A 22,460-nucleotide genomic window follows, 5' to 3' on the forward strand; every position below is an offset into this window, starting at 1 on the left:
AGAAACGGAACAGTGATAAGAGAAGAGTAGTAGTGGACTGTAGTTTTCCATGTGGCCATGCATTGAATGAAGCAGTACCTAAAGATACTTATCTAGGAGACACGGTACAGTTGTCTTACCCATCAGTCGACACAATGACTCAAATGATTTTGAATAAGGGACCAGGTTGTTTGTTATATAAGACAGATTTAAGGAGAGCATACCGGCAGTTGCCAGTGGACCCTAAGGACTACAAATATCTATTGTACAATTGGAGAGGTGATTTCTATGTGGACACTAGATTAGTATTTGGACTCAGATCATCAGCATACATTTGCCAAACAACGACTTCAGCCGTCACTTATATTCAGCAGGAGAAAGGTTATGATGTGTGTAATTACTTAGATGATTTCGGAGGAGCGGAAACTCCATCTTTAGCTGATGCAGCGTTCGCAGATTTACAGAACACTTTGGGCAGTCTTGGCTTGGAAGAAGCTCCAGAGAAGGCAGTGCGCCCTACTACGTGTATGACATTTTTAGGAATAGATTTCGATACAGTGTCTATGACTAGACGCGTTCCACAGTTCCGCTTAGAAGAGATTAGACTGCTTGTTAGCGCGTGGCTGGACAAGAAGAAGGCCACTAGACGCGAACTCCAGTCCCTGATCGGTAAGCTCGTTTTTGTCTCATCCTGTGTGCCTCCCGGACGACTGTTTATATCACGTATGTTGGAGGCATTGCGTTCACTACGACGGAACCACCATAGACTTCGCTTGACACGGGATTTCAGATTGGATCTCAAGTGGTGGCAGCGGTTTATGGATTCATACAACGGTGTATCGATGATGGTTCCAGACATTTACAGCGACCCTGACGAGTTGGTTATGACCGATGCCTGTGTCACGGGGTGCGGCGGTTTCTCCAACGGTCAGTTCTTCCATTGCGAGTTTCCCGAGCGGACTTTGGAACAGTTTGGATCAAAGATACACGTGCTTGAAATATTAACAATTGTAGTCGCGGCACGGAAGTGGGCACCCCAATGGTTTGGACAGCGAATTTTGGTACACTGCGACAACATGGCATGTGTGCACGTATTAAACTCCGGCCGTGCTCGTGATCGGGAACTGTTGCAGTGTGCGAGGGAATTATGGCTGTTGGCTGCCACATTTGAGTTCCAGGTGAAGGCCACACACATTCAAGGTTCCCACAATCGGATTGCAGATCATCTTTCGCGATGGCACCTGTCAACGTATCACTCTCAGCAGTTCAAGAGTCTCACACGACACCAGACCACTTGTGAGATTCCGGTATTCCAGGAAGACTTTATCTTGGAGTGCCCTTATTGACTGTATGATAAGGTCTAATGCATTTGTTCTGTTCTGTTTGTTTGTTTGTTTCTAGCCAGCAAAGACCTTACATTACTGCGAGACCGAGTGCGTCAGACTAAACGGGCAGCCTTTGCTGAAGGAACTTGGGGGAACTTGAGAACACATTTACGAACCTACATGCTGTTCTGTACTTTCTACGGTTTACCGCCCTTTCCGTCAACAGTAGACACCCTGGAGACTTATGCTGAGTTTCTCAGTCGTTCCTTTCGGGCGCCAGCATCAATTGCAAACTATATCAGTGGTATTAAAACCTTTCACATCCTGTTCGGACTAGACACCGCGGCTTTCTCGTCTATGGATCTAGCCCTAGTGCTACGTGGACTGAAGAAACAAATGGGACATACGCCACGTCAAAAGCTGCCATTCACCCCAGAAGTCTTACTCAAGATCCATGAACAGTTAGATACCTCGGACTCGTTTCAGGCAACCATATGGACAGTGATTCTTTTAAGTTTCTTCACATTTCAGAGAAAATCTAACTTTGTGTCTAAGCATGAGTTCGATCCGGCTAAACAGTTCACTATGCATGATTTTGCTGTACATAGAGGAGTTTTGCTGATCAGAATTAGATGGTCTAAGACATTACAGTGTGCTGAGAGAGTATTGTACGTTCCCGTGATGGAGATCAAGAATTCTCCTCTTTGTCCTGTATCGGCATACTGTAATATGGTTAAGTTGAATCGCAATTTTGATACTATCGCAGCTTTTACGAGACCACATAGATCCGGATTTGTACCTTTGACTCAGAGCGTTTTCGATAAGGCTTTCAAGCAGATCCTGATTAGAGCAGGTTTAAGCCCAGCTAGATACTCACTACATAGTGGACGTAGAGGTGGTGCCACCTTTGCCTTTCGTTCAGGTGTTCCTATTGACTTGATTCGCCTTCAGGGTGACTGGCGTTCGGACGCCTACTTGCTGTATCTGAAAGTTCCCTTAGCCACCCGGTTAAGTCTATGTTCCAGAATGGTGACTAGCATTCGTAAGATGGCTTTGTAGTACTAGTATCTTACACCACATCGTAGACTACTAATAGATGGTTTTGTTAGGAGGAGACAATGTTATTGTTACAAGTTGACCTATGTGTTTAGGTCCCTTTAGTTTGTTGCGCATGTTCTTATATGATTCCCTATTAGTGAACTATTGTAAGAAGTTATGATGGTTGTTAGCCTGAATAGTTCGACAGCAGTTATACTGTTATAAGTTGTAACAGTTTTATATTTTTGAATTGTTGTTATATTGTTCCTTCCTGGGTTGGTAACCCCAAAGCAATGTTCAAGTATGATATCATAGGAAGCTAAAGAGAAAGAAAAGGAGTAGGTGGTGGTTTTCTAAATTTAAAATAACTATGTTTTGCAGTTTGGCCGTTCCTTTGGTGTTTGTTTCGGAAAAGTCACAAATTAAAGCTTTTCCCTTTTTCCGGCCAAACTGTGTCTGATTTGTCTTATGTTTCCTGAGTTTTTGTAGGATAATTTGGGAAAAATTGACCATTGGTAATTTTTGTTAATTGTCTAGAAAACCCCCGTTTCTTTTGTTTCGGCCCGTAACCTTTGACACGATCACGTGATACGCCATTCGACTTGACGGTACGCGGGTGCCGGTCTTGTTTTAGTTTGTCTCTTCACCCACCACCACCCCTTCCTCCACCTGTGTTTGTTTCGGAAAAGTCACAAATTAAAGCTTTTCCCTTTTTCCGGCCAAACTGTGTCTGATTTGTCTTATGTTCCCCGAGTTTTTGTAGGATAATTGACGTATAACACAGTATATGGGATCAAAGGGCAGAGTACGTGCGATGACCGTGAGGTCACTATTGTACCCAGAACCGTGCCTGCTGAGATCAATGCATGAATGTGTTAGGGTTACATGTATGATCAACCATGGTTCTAGATATCCAAGAATATATAGATATGCCCCAGGTATGATTCTGAATATGCGTGGACTATCCAGAACGGTGAACGTGCCTGAGCATGGCTCTGAATCCATAAATGAAATGTAAAAAATAGAAAGGACTTTGACACTATGATTTTAAAGCCTTTTTAAACAAAATGACTTGCGGATTTTAAGTACCAATTAATGCATTTGTGTCAAAATAACTCCGGTTTCATCTTTTATTTTGTTTGAGAGCTTCTACATGTATGTTTGCACGATAACAATCCTTTGGTAATTGTGTACAACAGCAAAACAGTTATCAAAGTTGCAATGTAGTATGTCTCTTAGACCGTTCAATACCAGCCGGTCGTGCTAAGGTACGTTCACCTCAGTGAAACACCTCCGTTTCCACAAACACGGCCATTAACGGAGTCACAGGACGGCGGGAACGTGCGGTAACCGTGAGGTCACTGGACTTTACCTTCGGCACCTGGTCACATAGTCTGGCGCCCAGCCTTGTTAGCTGAAGCGGCTGTGAGGTAACTAATACCGGTCGCATCCTAAGATGTCAAGATAACACCCTAGCTTATTGCATGTTGTAACTATGTAAAGGTGGTCACCGTTAGTAAGTGGTTACTATATACATGGTATGTGAATCGTCACTGAAGTCTACTCTCCAAGATCCCCACGATAGCGGCCCAAAGCTAACAAGAATTGGCTCTCGGCTACTGGTGGCGCAAAGATCGGCAACCGCGGGGTCACTGGACTTCATCACCGGTGACGTAGTCTGGAGCCCAGCCTTGTTACGAATAGGTTAATTTAGGTTAAGTCCACTAACTAAGATCGTCGGTGTTGAGCCAAATCCTTGAGCTGCCACATACGTGAGAAGTCAGGTGTTTAGGGTTAGGGTTGGGGTTGGTATACTATTAGAGTTAAGGATAGTGTTAGGGTTGGGGCTGATATTAGTGTTAGGGTTATGGTTGGTATTAGAGATAAGATTAGGGTTAAGGTTGGTATTAGAGTTAGGGTTATGGTTGGGATCATTGTTCAGGGCTAGGGTTAGACTTACGATTGGGATTAGGTTAATGTTTAGTGTCCCTCATCACGACCAAACCCTTCCCGCCCCTTGTCGCAGGTATATCGGAAACCACATAGTAGTGCCTGAGTCATGTATTTAGCAGGATCATGTGTATGGCTTGACAGCGGGTAGCGACTAACAAGGCTGGACCTCAGGCAATATCCTCCTGGTAAATTTGAAATTATCATATTTTCAGAATATTTTGCATACAGCCTTAGAGCCATAGAGAAAAGGAGAGCAAAGCTCAAGGATGTTGCTCAACACCGGGTCAGTAGTACGCGTTTGTAACCTGGTATGGAGAGTTCGTGGCGTCGGTGGCGCAACGGTTAGAGCGTTGGACTCGGAACCGAGAGGTCCCGGGTTCGATACTCACCGTGGTCCGACGTTGTGCCCTTGGGAAAGGCACTTTACGCGACATCCCCACCTATACGGTGGAGTGACGCCCACCGAGCCTCTTAGGCTAATCATGATGCCAAAAACACCTTACGGATTTGGTGCGCCGATGTGACAACATCTCATATTGGCCACTGAGAGCCGTAATTTTTTTTTTTATATATTTGAAGAGTTCGCGGTATAGCTGCCCGTGTTGTCAAGACCATGTTACTGCGGCCCACGCCAATGATTGTGTCTCTAGAATCAGGGTCATTCCCGTGTTGTCCGCTCTTGGCAACGCGACCAGGTGCCGCATCTAGGATCAACGTCCGTCATTGTCGCTAACAACAGCATATAAACAGTCACACACAGGAGGAGAGGTTCCACACGGGTTAACAAGTTCGGGAGCCTGAAGACTGTAAAGATGTGGACGCTCCTGTTCTTGGTTTTGGCCGTGGTCGCCTGTCCGGTCCAATCACAAGGTAAGATACGAAACTTCCCTGTACATACTTGTAAGAAAATTCAAACTCTACTACTGGATCAGTTACGGATTTTTTTATCTATTTCCGGACGTTTCGAGTGACATCCATCACTCTTCTTCAGCGTCACAAATGAACAGAGAACCGATTCACTCTTTTATACAAGTAACTAGAAAAACCGGTTAAACAACAAGGTCCGTAAGAATCTTTATCATCATTATCATGTAAGCCATGCTCCACATATATACATGTACCGTATTACCTTTTTGAAATAGTATAATGTTATTTTAGATACACAGAACATGTAGGTATTACTGTAGAAGTGAGAGTAGATGTTAGCTAGATATGTAGTACTGAAGACTTTGCCATGCATTGTACCCGTTACAATTGTTGTGCAATAAGGATTGACTATTGACTATGAAGGTGTAGCCAAACAGTTAAACTATGCACCAGAAACAGTTACGTACTTAAGCAACTGGATATGATTTTGGAAACGGTCAGACATTTCAGGTAGCATCCAATACCTTTCGTCAGGGACACTGGAGACTTGTTGGAATAGCAGGTCTTCCTGACAGCTCTCAAGTGTCACTGACGAAAGGTAGTAGCTTATAGATGCTACCTGAAACGTCTGACCGTTTCCAAAATCATTATATTATCAGGTTGCTTGATCATGACTTACTGTTTTTGGCGTATCCATGTGCTGCAGTGCAATGTGAACCAGTCAGAACTGCCCTGAGGAAGGTGACAGACAGTCACCAAAACGTCGACTGAATAAGAGACTTGGTTGTGTAAAAAGAGTCTCTTTACACAGTGACTTATCAACCTGATGAAACTATTTACGGATGTAACAGGCATGGTCCTTCTTTTTGCTCTTCAGGCGGAACATTCTTGGCTACGTATTTAGGCTACGACTACTTTTTTTTCATTTATTTCAACATGTAAATCACAAGACGTGGTGACGACACACTCAACTTTCTTCAACATATGTTAATGCCGCCACCAACACAGGGGACAAATACAACACAGGACAGTACTCATTTTCACCTGAGCGAAGTGAGGAAAGCCGTGTAAAGTGCCTTTCCCAAGGGCACAAGATCGGTGGCATGTCAGGACTCAAACCCGGGACTCTTAGTTCCGAGTCGCGCACTCTGCCGCTACGCCACACGACCCCACGTAACAGGTATGGTCCTTCTTTTCCTCTCTTCAGGCGGAACATTCTTGGCTACGTATTCGGGCTACGACTACTTCAAAGTGCCCATTTCTGGGCCCATGTCCAGCTCGAATGTCAAGTCAACCTGCGAACGAGCTGGTTACGTCACACCGTGTGTCGGGGACGGGAGCTGCTCCTTTTCGTCAGGCGACTGCGTCACGTCCGGTCTGACCAACTGCAACTTCCTGGGAATGGGTGAGGTGTCACAGGTAAGGTCCAGACTATGCATGATGTACAATATGATTAATAAACTATTAATAAAAATAAATTATTAGTTATTGCCATTTGTTTTATTTATTTACTTTGTGTGTCCGGGTCGGCCTGGGGAGTGGAGAGCAACGCCTACCAGTTCGGGATTAACTACTATAACCGCTACGCCATGTGCGCTCGGGGTGAGTACTTCATTAAAAAACTATTCTTCTTTTAACTTCCCAAAACCCACTAATTTTTAGAAAAGGTGGGATATTACGTCTTCCATGGTCTGAGAAAAAGAGAATGTTAAATGCTATTGTGATTTCACAGAGAGTTCCAGTATACCCAGGCACACACTGACAGGTGATGCTGTTCACTCCGTCCTGGCATACTGCTCCGTTCTGACAGGGGGCGCTTCTGCACTCGTCTATTTCTGTTAGGGTAAAATCAAACTTCTACTTAACAAGTCCAATCGATAATCGTGAAGAAAAACATATATGCTAAACGATCTGGCCCTGTTTGCATACAAAAGCACAAATTAAGTTATTGTAATATGAAATATAATAGCTGAAAACCTACCTATTTCACAGAGACTTCCGGTATACCCAGGCACACACTGACAGGTGAAGCTGTTAAACTCATCATGGCATACTGCTCAATTTTGACAGGGGGCGCTGTTGCACTCGTTTACTTCTGTAAGAGTATAATTTAAGTTAAATGTGACATGTCGTTCACATCGATAATCGTTAAAAATATGCTAATGCATAATTTGTATACCTGTTAGTATACAAAAACAGGAATTAAGTTACAATTGTAATAACAAATATCATAGCCCCAAAACCTACCCATTTCACAGAGAGTTCCAGTGTACCCAGGCACACACTGACAGGTGAAGCTGTTAAACTCATCATAGCATACTGCTCCATTCTGACAGGGGGCGCTTCTGCACTCGTTCACCTCAACTAAAACAATGAAAATCAAACAGCTGCATAATCACGAATCTTTGATTGCTTAGTGAATAATGGTTACATTATCATTATGTTATCATTACTACTACTACTACTATCCCATGTCTATCTTGACAGGAGCCATGTCTATCTATTATATACAGGAGCAGTATAAGTTCGGAAATCCTTGGACTAAGACCAAACCACCGTATTATCATAAATGTTGACAAAATTTGGATAAAAAGAAATCTTGTTACCCGCAGAAACATAACTTACTCTTCCTGTCCCATGCACCAAACATGGGGCGTAACGTTTTATTTCTTTAAGTCCCTTTTTTGTTTCTAAGAGACCGATTGGAGTATCAAAACTCGTGATCTTTAATAGAAGTTTATTGCAAATTCGTGCCCTGGGGGCTAATTGCAAATTACAAACATAAAAGTACAATGAAACGTAGAATAAAATAACTAAGATCTACACGATAAAAGGTAGTTGTCTAAAGATATAGCTATGACTAAAACTATGTCTAAGGGGTTTGACTTCTCTTCTGTAAACAATGGAAGACGTAATGTCCCACCTTTTTCAAAATTTGTGGGTTTTGGGGAGGTAAAACAAGAATAGCTTTTTCTTGTATGGCAAAGAGCAGAGTTCTAAGGTCGCCTGAGGTTAATGATTGTCCCCTGGGTCACTATACAGGTAAATACGAACTATTTCCTCTGTGTCACTGAACAGGTCACACGAACTATTTCCGCTGGGTCACTGTACAGGTCACACGAACTATTTCCTCTGTGTCACTGTACAGGTCACACGAACTATTTCCGCTGGGTCACTGTACAGGTCACACGAACTATTTCCACTGGGTCATTGTACAAGTCACATGAACTATTTCCACTGGGTCACTGTACAGGTCACACGAACTATTTCAGCCTCTGTGTCACTGTACAGGTCACACGAACTATTTCCGCTGGGTCACTGTACAGGTCACACGAACTATTTCCGCTGGGTCACTATACAGGCCACACGAACTACTTTTCTTGGTCACACGAACACTTCCTACCTTTTTACACAAACCATGCCAAGGCACTGTGTACCTGACCACGCAAACATGTCTGGCGGGTTTGCAATAAGTCGTCTGGCATTTAGAACATGGGAGTTCGTGCGAGAACAATTTGAGACTATACTAGGACATTTAATCAAAGATTCCGTGGTTACGTCATTCAACCAAGACCAAGGGACCTAATAAAAAATGTTCTCCTTGTTACTATGACAAATAATTTGTTATTATCTCAACATCCTTTGGGCCTCCAATAGTAGCATTCACAGTCTAACTATTTGAAAAGCGGTCATATGCATGTACCGAACATGTACTACTACTACTACTAGTACTTCTACTACTGCTACATTTTTAGTTGAGTTAATTCTGCGATGTCTACGGCGGCAAAAATCTCGAGTAAGCCGTGGGCTGAACACCTCCGCTTGGAGAATAAAGAAAGGCTTTGGCTTGACTTGACATTCCTTCTTGCCCGACGTGCCTAATGCTACAGTCCGTAGCCCGGGGTAGTCTGTGATGACAAAGTTTGGAGTGTTTGCGGACAAGCCGACGTTGTCAAGGATATTCACTCACCTCCTCCATCGGCGGCCAACGACAGTCAAAGTCCTACATATGTTAGCGTCCAAAGTACTCTCCAAGCAGAGGTTGGGGGAGAGATCGTTACATTTCTTTATATGCCCCATTTTTCCACCTACGTTGGTGTGGGAAGGGACAGACTGGCATATATAAACTGTATTTATCTTCTCCGCCACTGTTCTGTACATGTCACCGTATACAGGGGTCATTCCCTGATCGTGTACCCCACAGAACACGCTTCACACTATGTTAACGTCTCAACTATCTTAAGAAACAAGTCTATGATTGAGTGATTGAAAAACGCGACGATATTATCCCTTGTATGATATGTTGGGCTTCTGTGCCATATGTTTGGCCCTTACTACGTCAGCAAAACACTTTCCACAAACATTGCTCATCAGTATCTGTTATGCCTCGCATCGAAACAAGCAATATAAACGATGGTGAAGGTTTATTGCCTATGGCACGAAAAAATTGGCTACGTCTCTGGTCAGCAGCAAAACACCTCACTCTCCGCAACATTGCCTATAACCTGGAATGCCTCGTGCAAAGCAACTAATCCTTAAGTTGCGATGTTTTTAGAGTTTGCGGCAGCTGCCCGTGTTGTCAAGGATGTGTTACTGCGGCCTGCAACAAACAGCGGTCTGTTGGCTAGGGTGAGGTAGGTGATTGGTTCTCTGGGTTTAGCGTTCATTCTTGTCGCTAACAACAGCATATAAGCACGCACACACCGTAGAGGCCCCGCACAAGTTAAGGGATCTCAACCGAATGTCTCAGATGGTAAAGATGTGGACGCTCCTGTTCTTGACTTTGGCTCTGGTCGCCTGTCCGGTCCAGTCACAAGGTAAGGAAACTACAACTTGATTTAATGATATAAACTATGAAGGCACAAAAACAATAGCATTATTACAGCCGTTGTTACATTGATTCCCATGCAATTCTTCTAGATACTGCAGTTATAATGGTGTTCCTTCTGTTCTTATTTATATATAAATTTTTGATGAATGCATGGTTTGGCTTAACCTCCACATGGACAGCTATGTGCAGATGTATTTCTAGCGTTTTATTTATTTATTTACTTTATCTATAATTTATCTCACTTTTTTATGAAGTTAATAATTATTATAGTCCATACCACTTTAAATTACGAAAGAGCAAAAATATTGTGATTGGTGAATGTACATAATCTCATAATTTTCTAGTATGTAGAATTGGGAAGAATGCCATGTGCACTGTATATTATATATGGAAACTTGTGGCTAGCAACGGACGTAACTCGCACGGTTGCGCAGGGTGTAAGTATGTGGTCTGCAAGTATGCGTTTGCGTGCATCGTTCGTTGCGCAAGTGGTGAGTTGTACGTGCTTACAACGTACGATCTCTGTGCGATTGCAAGTTTATGGAGGCCGTACTTACATGTGATGCTTATGTACGGTACGTACGGTACTTACAGCGTACGCGCGTCGTCCGCAATGGAACGTACTGGGCGGGGGTGAATCCGCAGACCGCAGAAAAAAATTTTACTTGCACTTAAAGTTCTACGGCGTGTCTGCGTGCTTCCAAATCCGTTGGATTCCGTACGGCCGCGGTACTCACCACTTATTTATACGGACCCCCAAAATCTGTGTGGCGTAGCGGTAGAGTGCTCGACTACGATGTCCTAGATGTCTCGGGTTCGAGTCCTGACATGCCACCGATCTTGTGCCCTTGGGAAATGCACTTTACACGACTTTCCTCACTTAACTCAAGTGAAAACGAGTATTGTCCTGTCCTGTATATGTACTCTGTGTTGGTGGCAGTATAAAATAAAGTGATATCTGTAGTTGTTCATACAGAATCCTGTATCTGTATAGCCGTTATAACCTCCTGTCGGCGTAACACACCAGCTTCGCAGGCACGCGGCGCGGCGGCAGCTGGCTATATTACACTGATCGACTTGTTACACCTAACCCTTGAACTTCTAGCTCTAGACATTGTTTAAAGCTAGCTATTGACAATGCCCCTACTGTACTTGGTGGCAGTGAGTTCCACTCTGCGATACTTCTAGGAAAGAATGAATTCTTGAACACCTCAATCCTTGGTTGATAACTCTGGTACTTGAAGGCATGGCTATTTCTTGTTCTCTTCTGGGCTGGTATTAGGTACTTAGTAGTTGGGACATCCACCAGTTTATTAGTCATTTTGTACATCATGCATAGTCTGGACATATTTCTTCTGTCTTCCAGTGAGGCCCAATGTAGGTTTCTTTCCATTTCCATGACACTAGCACCTCTTTCATAGTTATATAACTTGAGTGTGCCGTCGTCATGTTTGGTCATTATATGCTGGAATAAAAAGACAGCACGTAATTGCGCGTACGGCGTGTTGTGACCCTCGCTTTTGACACCGTACTTCTTCTGAAGCACATACTACTTAAACATCCTTGATAATATATTCCTGTGTTTCAATAGTGAATTCTAGATACTGACCATAGCTTTAACCTTAACTATCATTTCTCTAATCGTACGATTCCTTTTCATCAGCCGGAACGTACTTGACAACATACCTAGGCTACGACTACTTCAAAGTTCCCGCCACTGGGCAGATGAGCAGCGCGAATGTCAAGGTTACTTGTGAACGAGCTGGTTACGTCACACCGTGTTCCGGGGACAGGAACTGCCACTTTTCGTCAGACGACTGTGTCCAGACCGGGCTTACTCGATGCAGCAGTTACCCAATGAACGAAGTATCCCAAGTTCTGTGCGGTAGGTATCCCCTTCAGTGTCCCGCGTTTGACGGAGTGTACATCTTCATGGCCAACTGGCGGTCTGGCTCTGCCTGTGGTGTGGAGAATGGCGACATGTGCATGACCGGGAATAACTACAATAACCGCTTCGCCTTCTGCGCCCGAGGTGAGTACTTCACTACTTAATTACTAGTATAAAAGTACGATGGTGAGCGGAGCGATATACAGTCAGGTATACAATATGTAAATATACAGATCAATAATACTGTTATCGCAGGACATCCAGACTATTGATCACATTAATCTCTCATCATCCCTTTAGTCGGACCGTCGCACCAGAAATACTCTCTCGACCACCGGTCTTTATTATCCTACCGATTATTATCACACATTAAGAACATATATCAAACAGTACAGGTTCACACTGCTACAATGTTATGATGTAAAAATTTAAAAACTAAAAAAAAAAAAATCAAGTGAATAGTAAGCTCTCCTACTGACCGGATTTTTTTTCAAATGAAAAAAAAAAGAAAACATCTCTTTTGATTTAGCATGAAATACAATCTGTGTTGGTACAAGTCATTATGAATTCATTGTAGTATTGTCTGTTAAAGTTTATTCTTTATTTCATAATCTCTTTTAATTGTGTACAAAGAACTACAACTCTTATAGCATATATTCTATAACAAACCATTTCAGATGTGCACGTGTGCAGCAGCGCCCCCTGTCAAAATGGGGCCACATGTCAGGACGGAGCGAACAGCCTTACTTGTCGGTGTGCACCTGGATATACTGGACTTCACTGTGAAACAAGTAGGCATTCAGCATTTATGTGCATGTGATAAACCTTGTGGATTTGAATTATTTTGAATTTCATGAATTATTCTTATATGGTCAAGGGAATAACTTTTCTATCGTCACAAACACATCATGGTATTCTAAAGTAGAATCCTGCTATAAGAAAGTATACTCTTGTTGCATTCCAAAACGTGTTATTCCGAATCATGATTTGGAATGGACCACGTTTTGGAATGCAACAGGCATTCCACATGCTGTATTCCAAATCATATGGCGCAGCTGGATCACGATTTGGAATGTTCTAAAACGTGACCGGCCATGCTGTGACAGGAGTGGTGATTAATTATTCATTCCGAAGTTTCCATATTTGGTCCGTTGGCTGCCTGTATACAGATACTGTGTTAAATCACGTCGTGTTTACTTGTCTGAACATGTCGTCGAACTTAGCGTTCCAAAGGTATTAGTACGTTTGAGCTGTATGGGGAGAATGACGTCAATGAACAGTACGATAATGTTCTTGGTATGATGTTCCATAGTCTGGTTCTGGTCTGAGTTTATCTTCATCAGTGTGCGGTCCTAAATGGTCGGACGCTCGCGCATCCGTTTCTCATCATTTTCCAGCTAATAGAATCACGTGATAGTTGTTTATACACAGAAGAGAGAACGTAATTTATAGAAAGGAGCTTTCATTTATAGTTAAAACTTTTGATATTTAAGTGAAGTTTGTAAATATTTAGCATTACTTTGTGTCATTAAATTACGCAAATAAGCCTAATTTTGTAAGAATGTGGTCTCCACGGCCCATATGGGATATCTAGCCACGATATGGAATATTCCGAAACGTGCTCCAGACATGTTTTGGAATATTCCATTTCATGTCCTTTCTCTAGGCACGTTATGGAATATTCCGAAACATGTTTCAGACACGAAATGGAATATTCCAAAACGTGCTTCAGACATGTGGGCTTGGGAAAGGGCTTCGACCACAACAGTCACTGTGTGGAGTTGTTGAGTTTGAACATTTGTTGATGAATTTTTAGATTGTGAAAGGGATGGCCGCCACAGTTGCGTGTGAGCCATGCTTCGGTTACCGCCAGTGCACGGCCGAAGCATAGTTGTGTGCGGTGTCCGACGGGCATGCCGTGACTAACACCGAGGAGGTTTAGAAGGTCAAAATATAGAGGCCGACAGCATGGGCAAAAGCTACCAATTCGAAACTTTGGGAAATATTTGACGTTAATCATGATTTAGATAGTTGACACAGGTATTCTAAAACGCGCGTGTGACATTTTGAGACTCCCATTTCATCATTAAAGTTTACACGTCTGACAGCCTGTAGCTATAATGGAACGCTGAGCGTTACAAAACATGCCCAGACACGTATCATTTAGCCACGCCCTCAGAAGTTCGAAGCTCCGCCCCCTAAGTACGAGGCTCCGCCCCCAGACACGTGATTACGGAAAGTCATGCTTTGGAATGCATCACGTTTTGGAATGCAACAGGCATTCCACTTCGTGTTATTCCAAATCATGTTTTGGAATGGACCACGTTTTGGAATGCAGGTGCATTCTATTCCAAATCATGATTTGGAATGGACCACGTTTTGGAATGCAACAACTCTTACAGATATTGACGAGTGCAGCAGCGACCCCTGTCAGAATGGAGCAGTATGCCAGGACGGAGTGAACAGCTTCACCTGTCAGTGTGTGCCTGGGTATACCGGAACTCTCTGTGAAACGGGTAGGCATTTAGTTCTTTTTAATAATAAATAAAACTATATACAGTAAACGGTGAATCCCAAGAACCATATCTGAAACATGCGCATTATACCTTATAAATTTACTTTTGATGCGGGGTTTCAGACATCAATGAGTGCAGCAGCGACCCCTGTCAGAATGGAGCAGTATGTCAGGACGGAGTGAACAGCTTCACCTGTCAGTGTGTGCCTGGGTATACCGGAACTCTCTGTGAAACAGGTAAGTTTGGAAAATTATATAGATCATAAAAGATTAATATTAGATGTGACTGTCATGTTAATCATAGTACATACAGCGCAAATGCATAAAAATGAACCCTACATTATGATCATTCGTCGTGGTATTCTATATCACACTTTAATTGGACAACATTCTAACACCTTAAAATGCTTACCGACTCTATTCCACAGATATTGACGAGTGTGCGAGCAGTCCGTGTTTAGGAGGCGGAACTTGTGTGGATCACGTGAACGGCTACAGCTGTGTCTGTCCTAAAGGTCGCTTGGGAGACAAGTGTGAAACGGGTGAGTTTAGCCATTCATATTAATTCAAAGATTCGTTTGGACTAGTGAGATAAAGTAGATTTGCGGTTGAGGCTAGCAAACAATATTTCGATCACTGTGACTATTATCATGAGTCGTCCCATGACAAGCAACTTATCGTTGACTTGTTGAAAGATATCGTTGACTTTTAATTTGACCACTATTTTTGAAGCAACCGGTACAATTTTTTTCAGAAACAATAATTTTGATAGTGTTCAAAGGTAGGAAGTCCTACTGTCAATACGTTAAAATTGATGAGCTGAGGTGAGATTGGAGTGAGCCTAAGAAATACGACAATAAAGATTGATAAAAATGACAATGATTCAACGTTTCCCCAGTTCCATACGTTGACGGCTGCCTGCTGTTCTCCTCCGACGCCGTGTCCTATCCTAAAGCGAGCCAGGAGTGCCAGACCAGGGGGGGGCACCTGGTGGATGTGAAGGAGGCCGAGCTGCAGCGGCTCATCGCTGATTCCATCCCTACCGGAAGTGACGTGTCCCCGTGGATCGGACTCAAGCTGTCGCCTGGAGTGATGACATATGCTGACGGGACCAGCGTTTCCGGTACTTCCTATATACCATTTTTTTTCTATCAATGAATCCAAAGCTGGGCAACTTAACGACATGCTCACGAATTTTAACTTTTTTTTTTAAATTCTGCATTGGCCACTGCCGATAAAAAAAATCAGCACACACGAAACTGTCCCAAGGGTAGAAATTTAATAAATAATTGTACACTTATGGGTAGAATTCTTAGGCACTTGACTACTGGCACTCCCTTCCCAAAGGACAGACAGCACTTACGCTCCTGTTCCGAAATAACAGGAGCTTGATTTGTATCATCCTTGTCTTGACTTATCTACCTATTGTTTCCTTTATCTTCACGTATTTTCATATCAACCAACAGTTCGTGCTTCTAAACCTGACAGTCTCCTGCAAGTCTCCACTGTCACCGACAAAAGGTAGTGGATGCTACCTGAAACGTCTGACCGTTTCCAAAATCATATGCAGTTGGTTAAGTAACTGTTGTTTGGCGTACTTTATTAGCAGGATGTCCAACCTTCACGACGTAAACTGTACACTTATTTAATTTAGTTCTGTCACTGCATGAACTTGAATTTGTACACATTAGGCCAGCTACAATGGTCTGCCAGTGAACCCACCACCTCCTGTGAGCTGTGTGCTTACCTGGACAGCACGGACAACCATCGTGCAAAAACCGACTCGTGCACTGAGAGGCACAACTACGTCTGCAAGTCTGGTAAGTTTTCTGTCTCTACTCCTTTGTCTCATACACACACAAAAAATACTGTCCCATGCATGTAAAGACTGCAGACTTTCAAAATCCTAAGATATTAAACTGATGAATGTATCTTCCCAAAAGACTCGATAAATCTGTGTTACAGTCTTACGGTTCATTGCCTTCAAACCGTATACTGTTGTGAGGGGAGGCATACATCACGTTTTTCTTTAAATATCAAAGCCCATGTGCCATATCATTACTCGTAGGGCAAATGGTATTTCTTAATCAAATTTTATCCCAACACAATGCCTAACTTACTGAAACTTATAGTTGGAAATCTTTTTTTTTTCATTCCTCTTCAGATCCCAAGCCCTGCCAGCGGAACATCTGCTACAACAACGGCGTCTGCTCGACCTGCTTTAACGACTCCTACAGCGTCTGTTCCTGTCCTGATGGATATCAAGGAGACCTCTGCAACATAGGTATATAATTGTTCTGTATGTATTTCGTATAAAGGCCACAACCGTGGATTTAACCGTGGATTGAAGTACATGTTTTGTTTTATGTTATGAAATATTGACGAATATATATTGACTGTTATTGATATCATACATCATCAACTACACAATCATCAAATGTATCGAATCGTAACAATCTCATATTGTTATGGACGTAATACAACTAGCGGTTGCTAAAACTACTGAGTGACTTTTTTGTTGAGATGTGTAGGGAAGATACACAAAATGACACATTGCTCCATGTTTGATCCAATAGATATTGATGAGTGCTCCTCGAATCCTTGTCAAAATGGCGGAACATGCAACAACGGCGTCAACTCCTACGTTTGCCACTGCACGATCGGATATGGAGGGACCAACTGCCAAACAGGTATCTCTGGTAGAACCTGTTGAAAGTTATGGGCATTTATTGGCATTCAAATTATTCACTCAGCATTTGTAACCTATATGCTAACTGATAGAGCAGACGCATAAAGATTAGGGCAACCATATATCAATACATACCTTAAAAAGAACCTATCCAAGTATCTTGACCCATTAATAATAAAATCTCCATTAATGTTCATAGCAATGCTTTGTCAATGGTATTTTAGGCTTAAATCCCGCAGTGCCACGACTACCTAGCCTTAGTGCTAGCACGTTGTACTAACATACCGTGATCCTTCATTTGTCCCCAGATCTGGACCTGTGCGCCCAGGTCGCCTGTCCGTTCAACTGGCAGTGTCAGGACCAAGGGAACCACTTCATCTGTCTGGGTAAGGGTAAAGCTGGCGCTTCGTATAAACTATAGTTACTTTCCAAACACAAATATGCACAATATAGACACTTTCTTGTAATTTGTAAGTCTAAACTTATTAGCTTTGACAGTAACACTATATAATGATATATCTTTTTGTAGCTGGAACGATCAGACTGGCAAAGCCCTACTCGTGCAGCAGCGCCTCCTGTCCGGACGGCATGTACTGCAGGGAGGAGGGGCCGGCATCTTTCTCGTGCAGAGCCGGGTGACGTCATGATGAGTCTAACCTGCAACAAGACGGACCGGAAACGGAACACGGAAAAAAACCTGCTGACAAAAACACAAATTGAGCTTAAACAAACCCCTAATTCTTCTTATTCAACCTTTTGCTGACTGTAAGCATATATTAGTGGCTTTAGACAAGACAACATCTATTTTTGGTTTGCTTTGGTTTGGTTTGCTTTGGTTTTTATAGATCTTCATTAGTTAATACATTTTCCACTATTCTCCCTGGAGTCCAATTAAAACATACAAAATATAACAACGGAATATGAGAAAGTAAATTGAATACAACAGAATTAACAGAAGACTGACATAACTAACAGAACTAACAGAACTACCATAAACTGAACTTAAAATCACATTAGCAATCAAATCAATATAAATCAACTGTACAATAGGTCATCCAATCAAATATCCGATTAACAGATATTAATAACTAAAAAAACGGGGTCAGAGGATAGAACAAACTAATATAAAATGGAAGTCAAAACAATATATACTGTACGTAATGAATTTGATTACATATGAACCAAAATAGCAGATAATGCCTTACATGTGTGACAAAGCGTGCGTGCGTAACACAGCTTTCCAGCAGTTTAATTCTTTGTAAGTGAGATACCAACATTTATAGATACCAAGCAAGTTCTTTGCAACGATATATGCATAATATGTAACGAAATGAATGGGATCATCAGTGTGTTCCTTAGAAAGACTAAATTTTACGAAAACACATCAAATAAAAATAAAATTAATAGAAAATCTACTAATCTACTACTAAATCTAATAAATCTACTACTAAAATATACCAATCTTTAAAATGCTGGTTATGGAAACCTTTTAGTTTAGCCTGGCTTCTTCAACACTTTTCTCGCAAATACAGACTCAAATAAATGACTATAATCGAGAATTGGATCGTGTCTTCAATCTTTTTTGACATCACATATATATTCTGCCCTTTTTGTAAATTTTATTTCCATATCGCTAGAAGTATCAACATATTATAGGTCAATAACCACTTAATTGAATGATAGTTGTAGATGGTATTATATACGATACTGTAGACTATCATGAAAGTCCATCTGTGTTGATAGTAATCATTATGATAGTAAAACGATGAACTCCAACACACAATTCTACAGGGATCAAATTTTCCGCGACCACTGTCGCCTTCATTAGGATAATTAATGATCAACTGCTCACGTCACGTATCAGTAAAGTCTCGTTTGAATGAGGTCTCGTGTTTGTAACCGTAACTCTCGCGAGATCACGTTGTGTTACCTGGTGCATATAGTGCACTAAAGGTGTTACATGGTTCACCGTGCACTGTTACTTGGTTCACAGTGCACTTGTATTACTAAGCTAGTTTTTACTGTTAACATTGCATTTCCGAACGTAATGCAATTGTGGCATACATACATAGGCATTGTTGCATCATAGGGACATGCACTGTGAACCATGTAACACCTTTAGTGCACTATGCACCAAGTAACATCTAGCGTCAGTGTACAGTAAACCAGTCAGAATTGCCCTGATGAAGATGACAGACGGTCATCGAAACGTCGGCTAGTGAAAAATAAATGGTTGTGATCAAAGAACTTTGCTAGTCATTCGTTTACCAACCTGATGAAATTATTTACGGAAATAACCGTCTTGCTTTTACCTGCAATTCTTCGGATTCAATACACTTCTTATCACCTTGTCAAAACGACAGAATGTGCTTCAACAGGTTCAGAAATAAGTGACGACAAAAGATCGACAACAATCTCTGCTTCTTGATTATATTCATTTATTTGAGTCTGCATTTGCGAAGAAAGGGTTAAAGAAGTCAAGCTGCCAAGAAGATAAGTTATTTAGCTGTTGTTGATTCCTAAGATAAATTATTTCGTTATCATGAAGACCGTTCTGCAATGTTATACCACTTTAGGCCACACCTTTGATTTGTTGTTTCTCGGATTTTTTCAGAAAAAAAAAAGAAGCGACAGGGCGAAAAAAAAAAAACAGACAAAATCAACCCATGATAGCCGGACATGTTACAATATGATCCATGAAGTGAACATACCAGGCTGGTTTATAATTAAAACAATTGATTTTGAACTTTTAATGAAACAAAACTGCATTCTTACATAGAAAAACTTTAAGAACTGGGAAGAGAAGGACTTTCGTCAACTGTTGGGTCCGAAATATGTCTTTCATTAAGCATTTTGTGGTTAATTTAACCAATTTTTTTTGCAAATCAGAAAAAAATGGACAAGGCGATCCGAAAAGCAACAAGTTAAATTGGTGTGGCCTTATCATACTATCAAAGCATCACCCAAAGGTCTGTTGTATACGTAGAGTTTCGTTGGGCACTCTTCGAACTCTTGGACCCTTGTCTACTCTCCAAGCAGAGTTTTGGGTTTTGTGGGCATTTTTAGCGTGTTTTTAGGCTTTTTTATCGGGTTTTCTTTCACCCAACCCAGTTAGGTGAACAAAAATTCTAGTGCAAAAAAAAAGCCTAAAAACACACGAAAAACCCAAAACCCGAGCCTCTGCTTGGAGAGTAAGCCCTTGTCATCTTTCCAGACGGTGTACAGTTGTTAAAGAAAGTATGATGTTACATTATGTATATGTCGTTGCAATGAAAGTATTTAAATTTTAAATCTCGTTGCCATCTCACTTACATAGCATTAAATTTAGAATGCTGGAAACTATCGTAGTGCACACACGAAGTCTCACAGATAGTCACACTGGTGTGTTACGCATCTTGCCTCTTCTTAACCCACTAGCATGCCTACAGCAAAAGGTTGAATAAGAAGAATTAGGGGTTTGCTTTAGCTCAATTTGTGTTTTTGTCAGCAGGTTTTTGTCCGTGTTCCGTTTCCGGTCCGTCTTGTTGCAGGTTAGACTCGTCATGACGTCACCCGGCTCTGCACGAGAAAGATGCCGGCCCCTCCTCCCTGCAGTACATGCCGTCCGGACAGGAGGCGCTGCTGCACGAGTAGGGCTCCAGCAGCTTGAAGCTCCTGGCTAAAAACAATTTGAATATATGATATAAGATGCATATCGATAAGGAAATTGTTCACTTTTATCAAAATTTCGTAATATTTCAATAATATAATTACTAATAGATAAGTTATTTTTGACTGCCATATTAGTTGACAGTGTTGTAGTCTACATGATATAACCTTCAAAACATGCAATTGAGGCCGACATTCCTGTCTACATTCTAAAATAGAAATTCAATTTTGTGTAAAAAGCATGCATTGCTATCCCTGGAAATAATCTGAATCTTGTGTCTGTACGATAATGTCTGACATGAACATTTGTAACCGATTATTGTCTTTCTCGGATTATGAGTTTCTGAAGATTGAAGTTGAATCTCTTACCCAGACAGATGAAATGGTCTCCGTGGTCCTGACACTGCCAGTTGAACGGACAGGCCACCTGGGCACACAGGTCCAGATCTGGGGACAAAGGAATGGATAAAACAAGTTATCAACCTGTCTACATTTAAAGGTTTTGATCCAACACATTGATTTTTTTCTCATCTGTAGATCTTTCGACCAGTCACTCTTGTCTTCCTCAGTAGACTGACCCAGTGAAGCTTGTCACGTGGCTTCTTTGGCCTCACCGCTTCAGTCTACTGAGGAAGACCAGAGTCACTGGTCGAAAGCTCTGGGTGAGAGAACTTTATTGTGTTGGATCAAAGTTGTAACTTAAAACATGATATATACTACCAACACAGATGGACTTTCAGTATGAAATTTATAAACTTGATAATATCTGTTTATTGATATATTGATGTCTATCAATGGGCTAAAGAGTATCTCAATAAACACAATTAACTACATTTTTTCTGTCCATACAGCTGCAACAATCATCCTAATTATTCCCATAGCTAATCAGTGGATGACGAAATACAAGTTAACGAAAATCTAATACCTCTAAAGTTTGGATAGCTGCTTCATGAACTATGTACATGCGTTTCAAATTGAGCTGGACATGTTAGGTTTTTGGACATTGGTGATTGGTCATTAATTATCCTGATGAAGGCGACAGTGGTCGTTAAAATTGATCTTTGTGTAACCCCTGTGTTAGAAGTTCAACATTTTCCTATGATTACCACCAACACAGATGAACTTTTAGGATGATGTTAGGTTTTTGCCCACCCATTTCACAGTGGTCTCCGAAGTATCCAGCAGGGCAGCTGCACGTGTAAGAGTTGACGCCATCGGAGCAAACTCCGCCGTTTTGACAAGGATTGGAGGAGCATTCGTCAATATCTGGGGAAAAATAACATTTTCTATTTTGTTGTCTCAAAATTAAAAAAAAAGTTTTGACCGTCCTCGTCATGCTAAAACATCTGTGTACAATTCTACAATTTATTAAAGTCTACCTGATACACGATTTAACTGGCTATTGGAAATAAATCTATGGTATTTACTTCGTAATTAATTTTATGTCACATCATTTACCAAGGCAAAATGTGCTGCATCTCCAGCTTTAGAACAACAAAAACCATATTAGACTAAATCACATTTAGTAGAAATTCTTCGATCAGTGACTGTATTTTTGTAAGGTAAATCACGTACCTCTAAATTTTCGGTGTCGACTGTACACCTTGATCACGGAGTGACCTAGTCTCGCGAGAACACGAGACCAGGTCGAGACTTGTGTGGATCTTCTGACCTCCCCGCCTCCTTGCGGAGTAGGGTAGGTAGGACTTGGGCAGCTCCCAACCTTC

The 22,460-nt window shown here is 41.7% G+C and overlaps 3 protein-coding genes across 3 annotated transcripts in view; 2 read left to right on the forward strand and 1 right to left on the reverse strand.

Moving 5' to 3' along the window:
- LOC109481685 overlaps window positions 1-1,463 on the forward strand; it is a 4,180-nt gene extending 2,717 nt beyond the window's left edge. The window contains exon 3 of the mRNA XM_019784272.1: window positions 1,381-1,463. The gene's annotated coding sequence lies outside the window, so the exon portion shown is untranslated. The remainder of the gene's footprint in view (window positions 1-1,380) is intronic.
- Window positions 1,464-9,900: 8,437 nt separating this feature from the next.
- On the forward strand, window positions 9,901-17,962 carry LOC109481625 (fibropellin-1-like). Its single transcript, XM_019784205.1, has 11 exons — window positions 9,901-9,979; window positions 11,657-12,025; window positions 12,559-12,672; window positions 14,284-14,397; window positions 14,825-14,938; window positions 15,295-15,519; window positions 16,088-16,216; window positions 16,561-16,680; window positions 16,973-17,086; window positions 17,394-17,471; window positions 17,615-17,962. Exons 1-11 carry the CDS (start codon window positions 9,904-9,906, stop codon window positions 17,722-17,724), a joined length of 1,563 nt encoding a protein of 520 aa, XP_019639764.1. The 5' UTR covers window positions 9,901-9,903; the 3' UTR covers window positions 17,725-17,962.
- A 2,325-nt stretch (window positions 17,963-20,287) lies between these two features.
- Window positions 20,288-22,460, reverse strand: part of LOC109481626 (neurogenic locus notch homolog protein 1-like) — a 22,733-nt gene continuing 20,560 nt past the window's right edge. Inside the window, exons 20-22 of the mRNA XM_019784206.1 lie at window positions 21,886-21,999; window positions 21,103-21,180; window positions 20,288-20,743 (exon numbers count right to left, since the gene is read on the reverse strand). Of these exons, the coding sequence (XP_019639765.1) occupies window positions 20,634-20,743; window positions 21,103-21,180; window positions 21,886-21,999 (302 nt within the window). The 3' untranslated portion in view covers window positions 20,288-20,633. The remainder of the gene's footprint in view (window positions 20,744-21,102; window positions 21,181-21,885; window positions 22,000-22,460) is intronic.

This window comes from Branchiostoma belcheri, unplaced genomic scaffold, assembly GCF_001625305.1.
Source record: "Branchiostoma belcheri isolate BF01 breed outbred unplaced genomic scaffold, Haploidv18h27 scaffold57, whole genome shotgun sequence".
Lineage (NCBI taxonomy): Eukaryota > Metazoa > Chordata > Leptocardii > Amphioxiformes > Branchiostomatidae > Branchiostoma > Branchiostoma belcheri.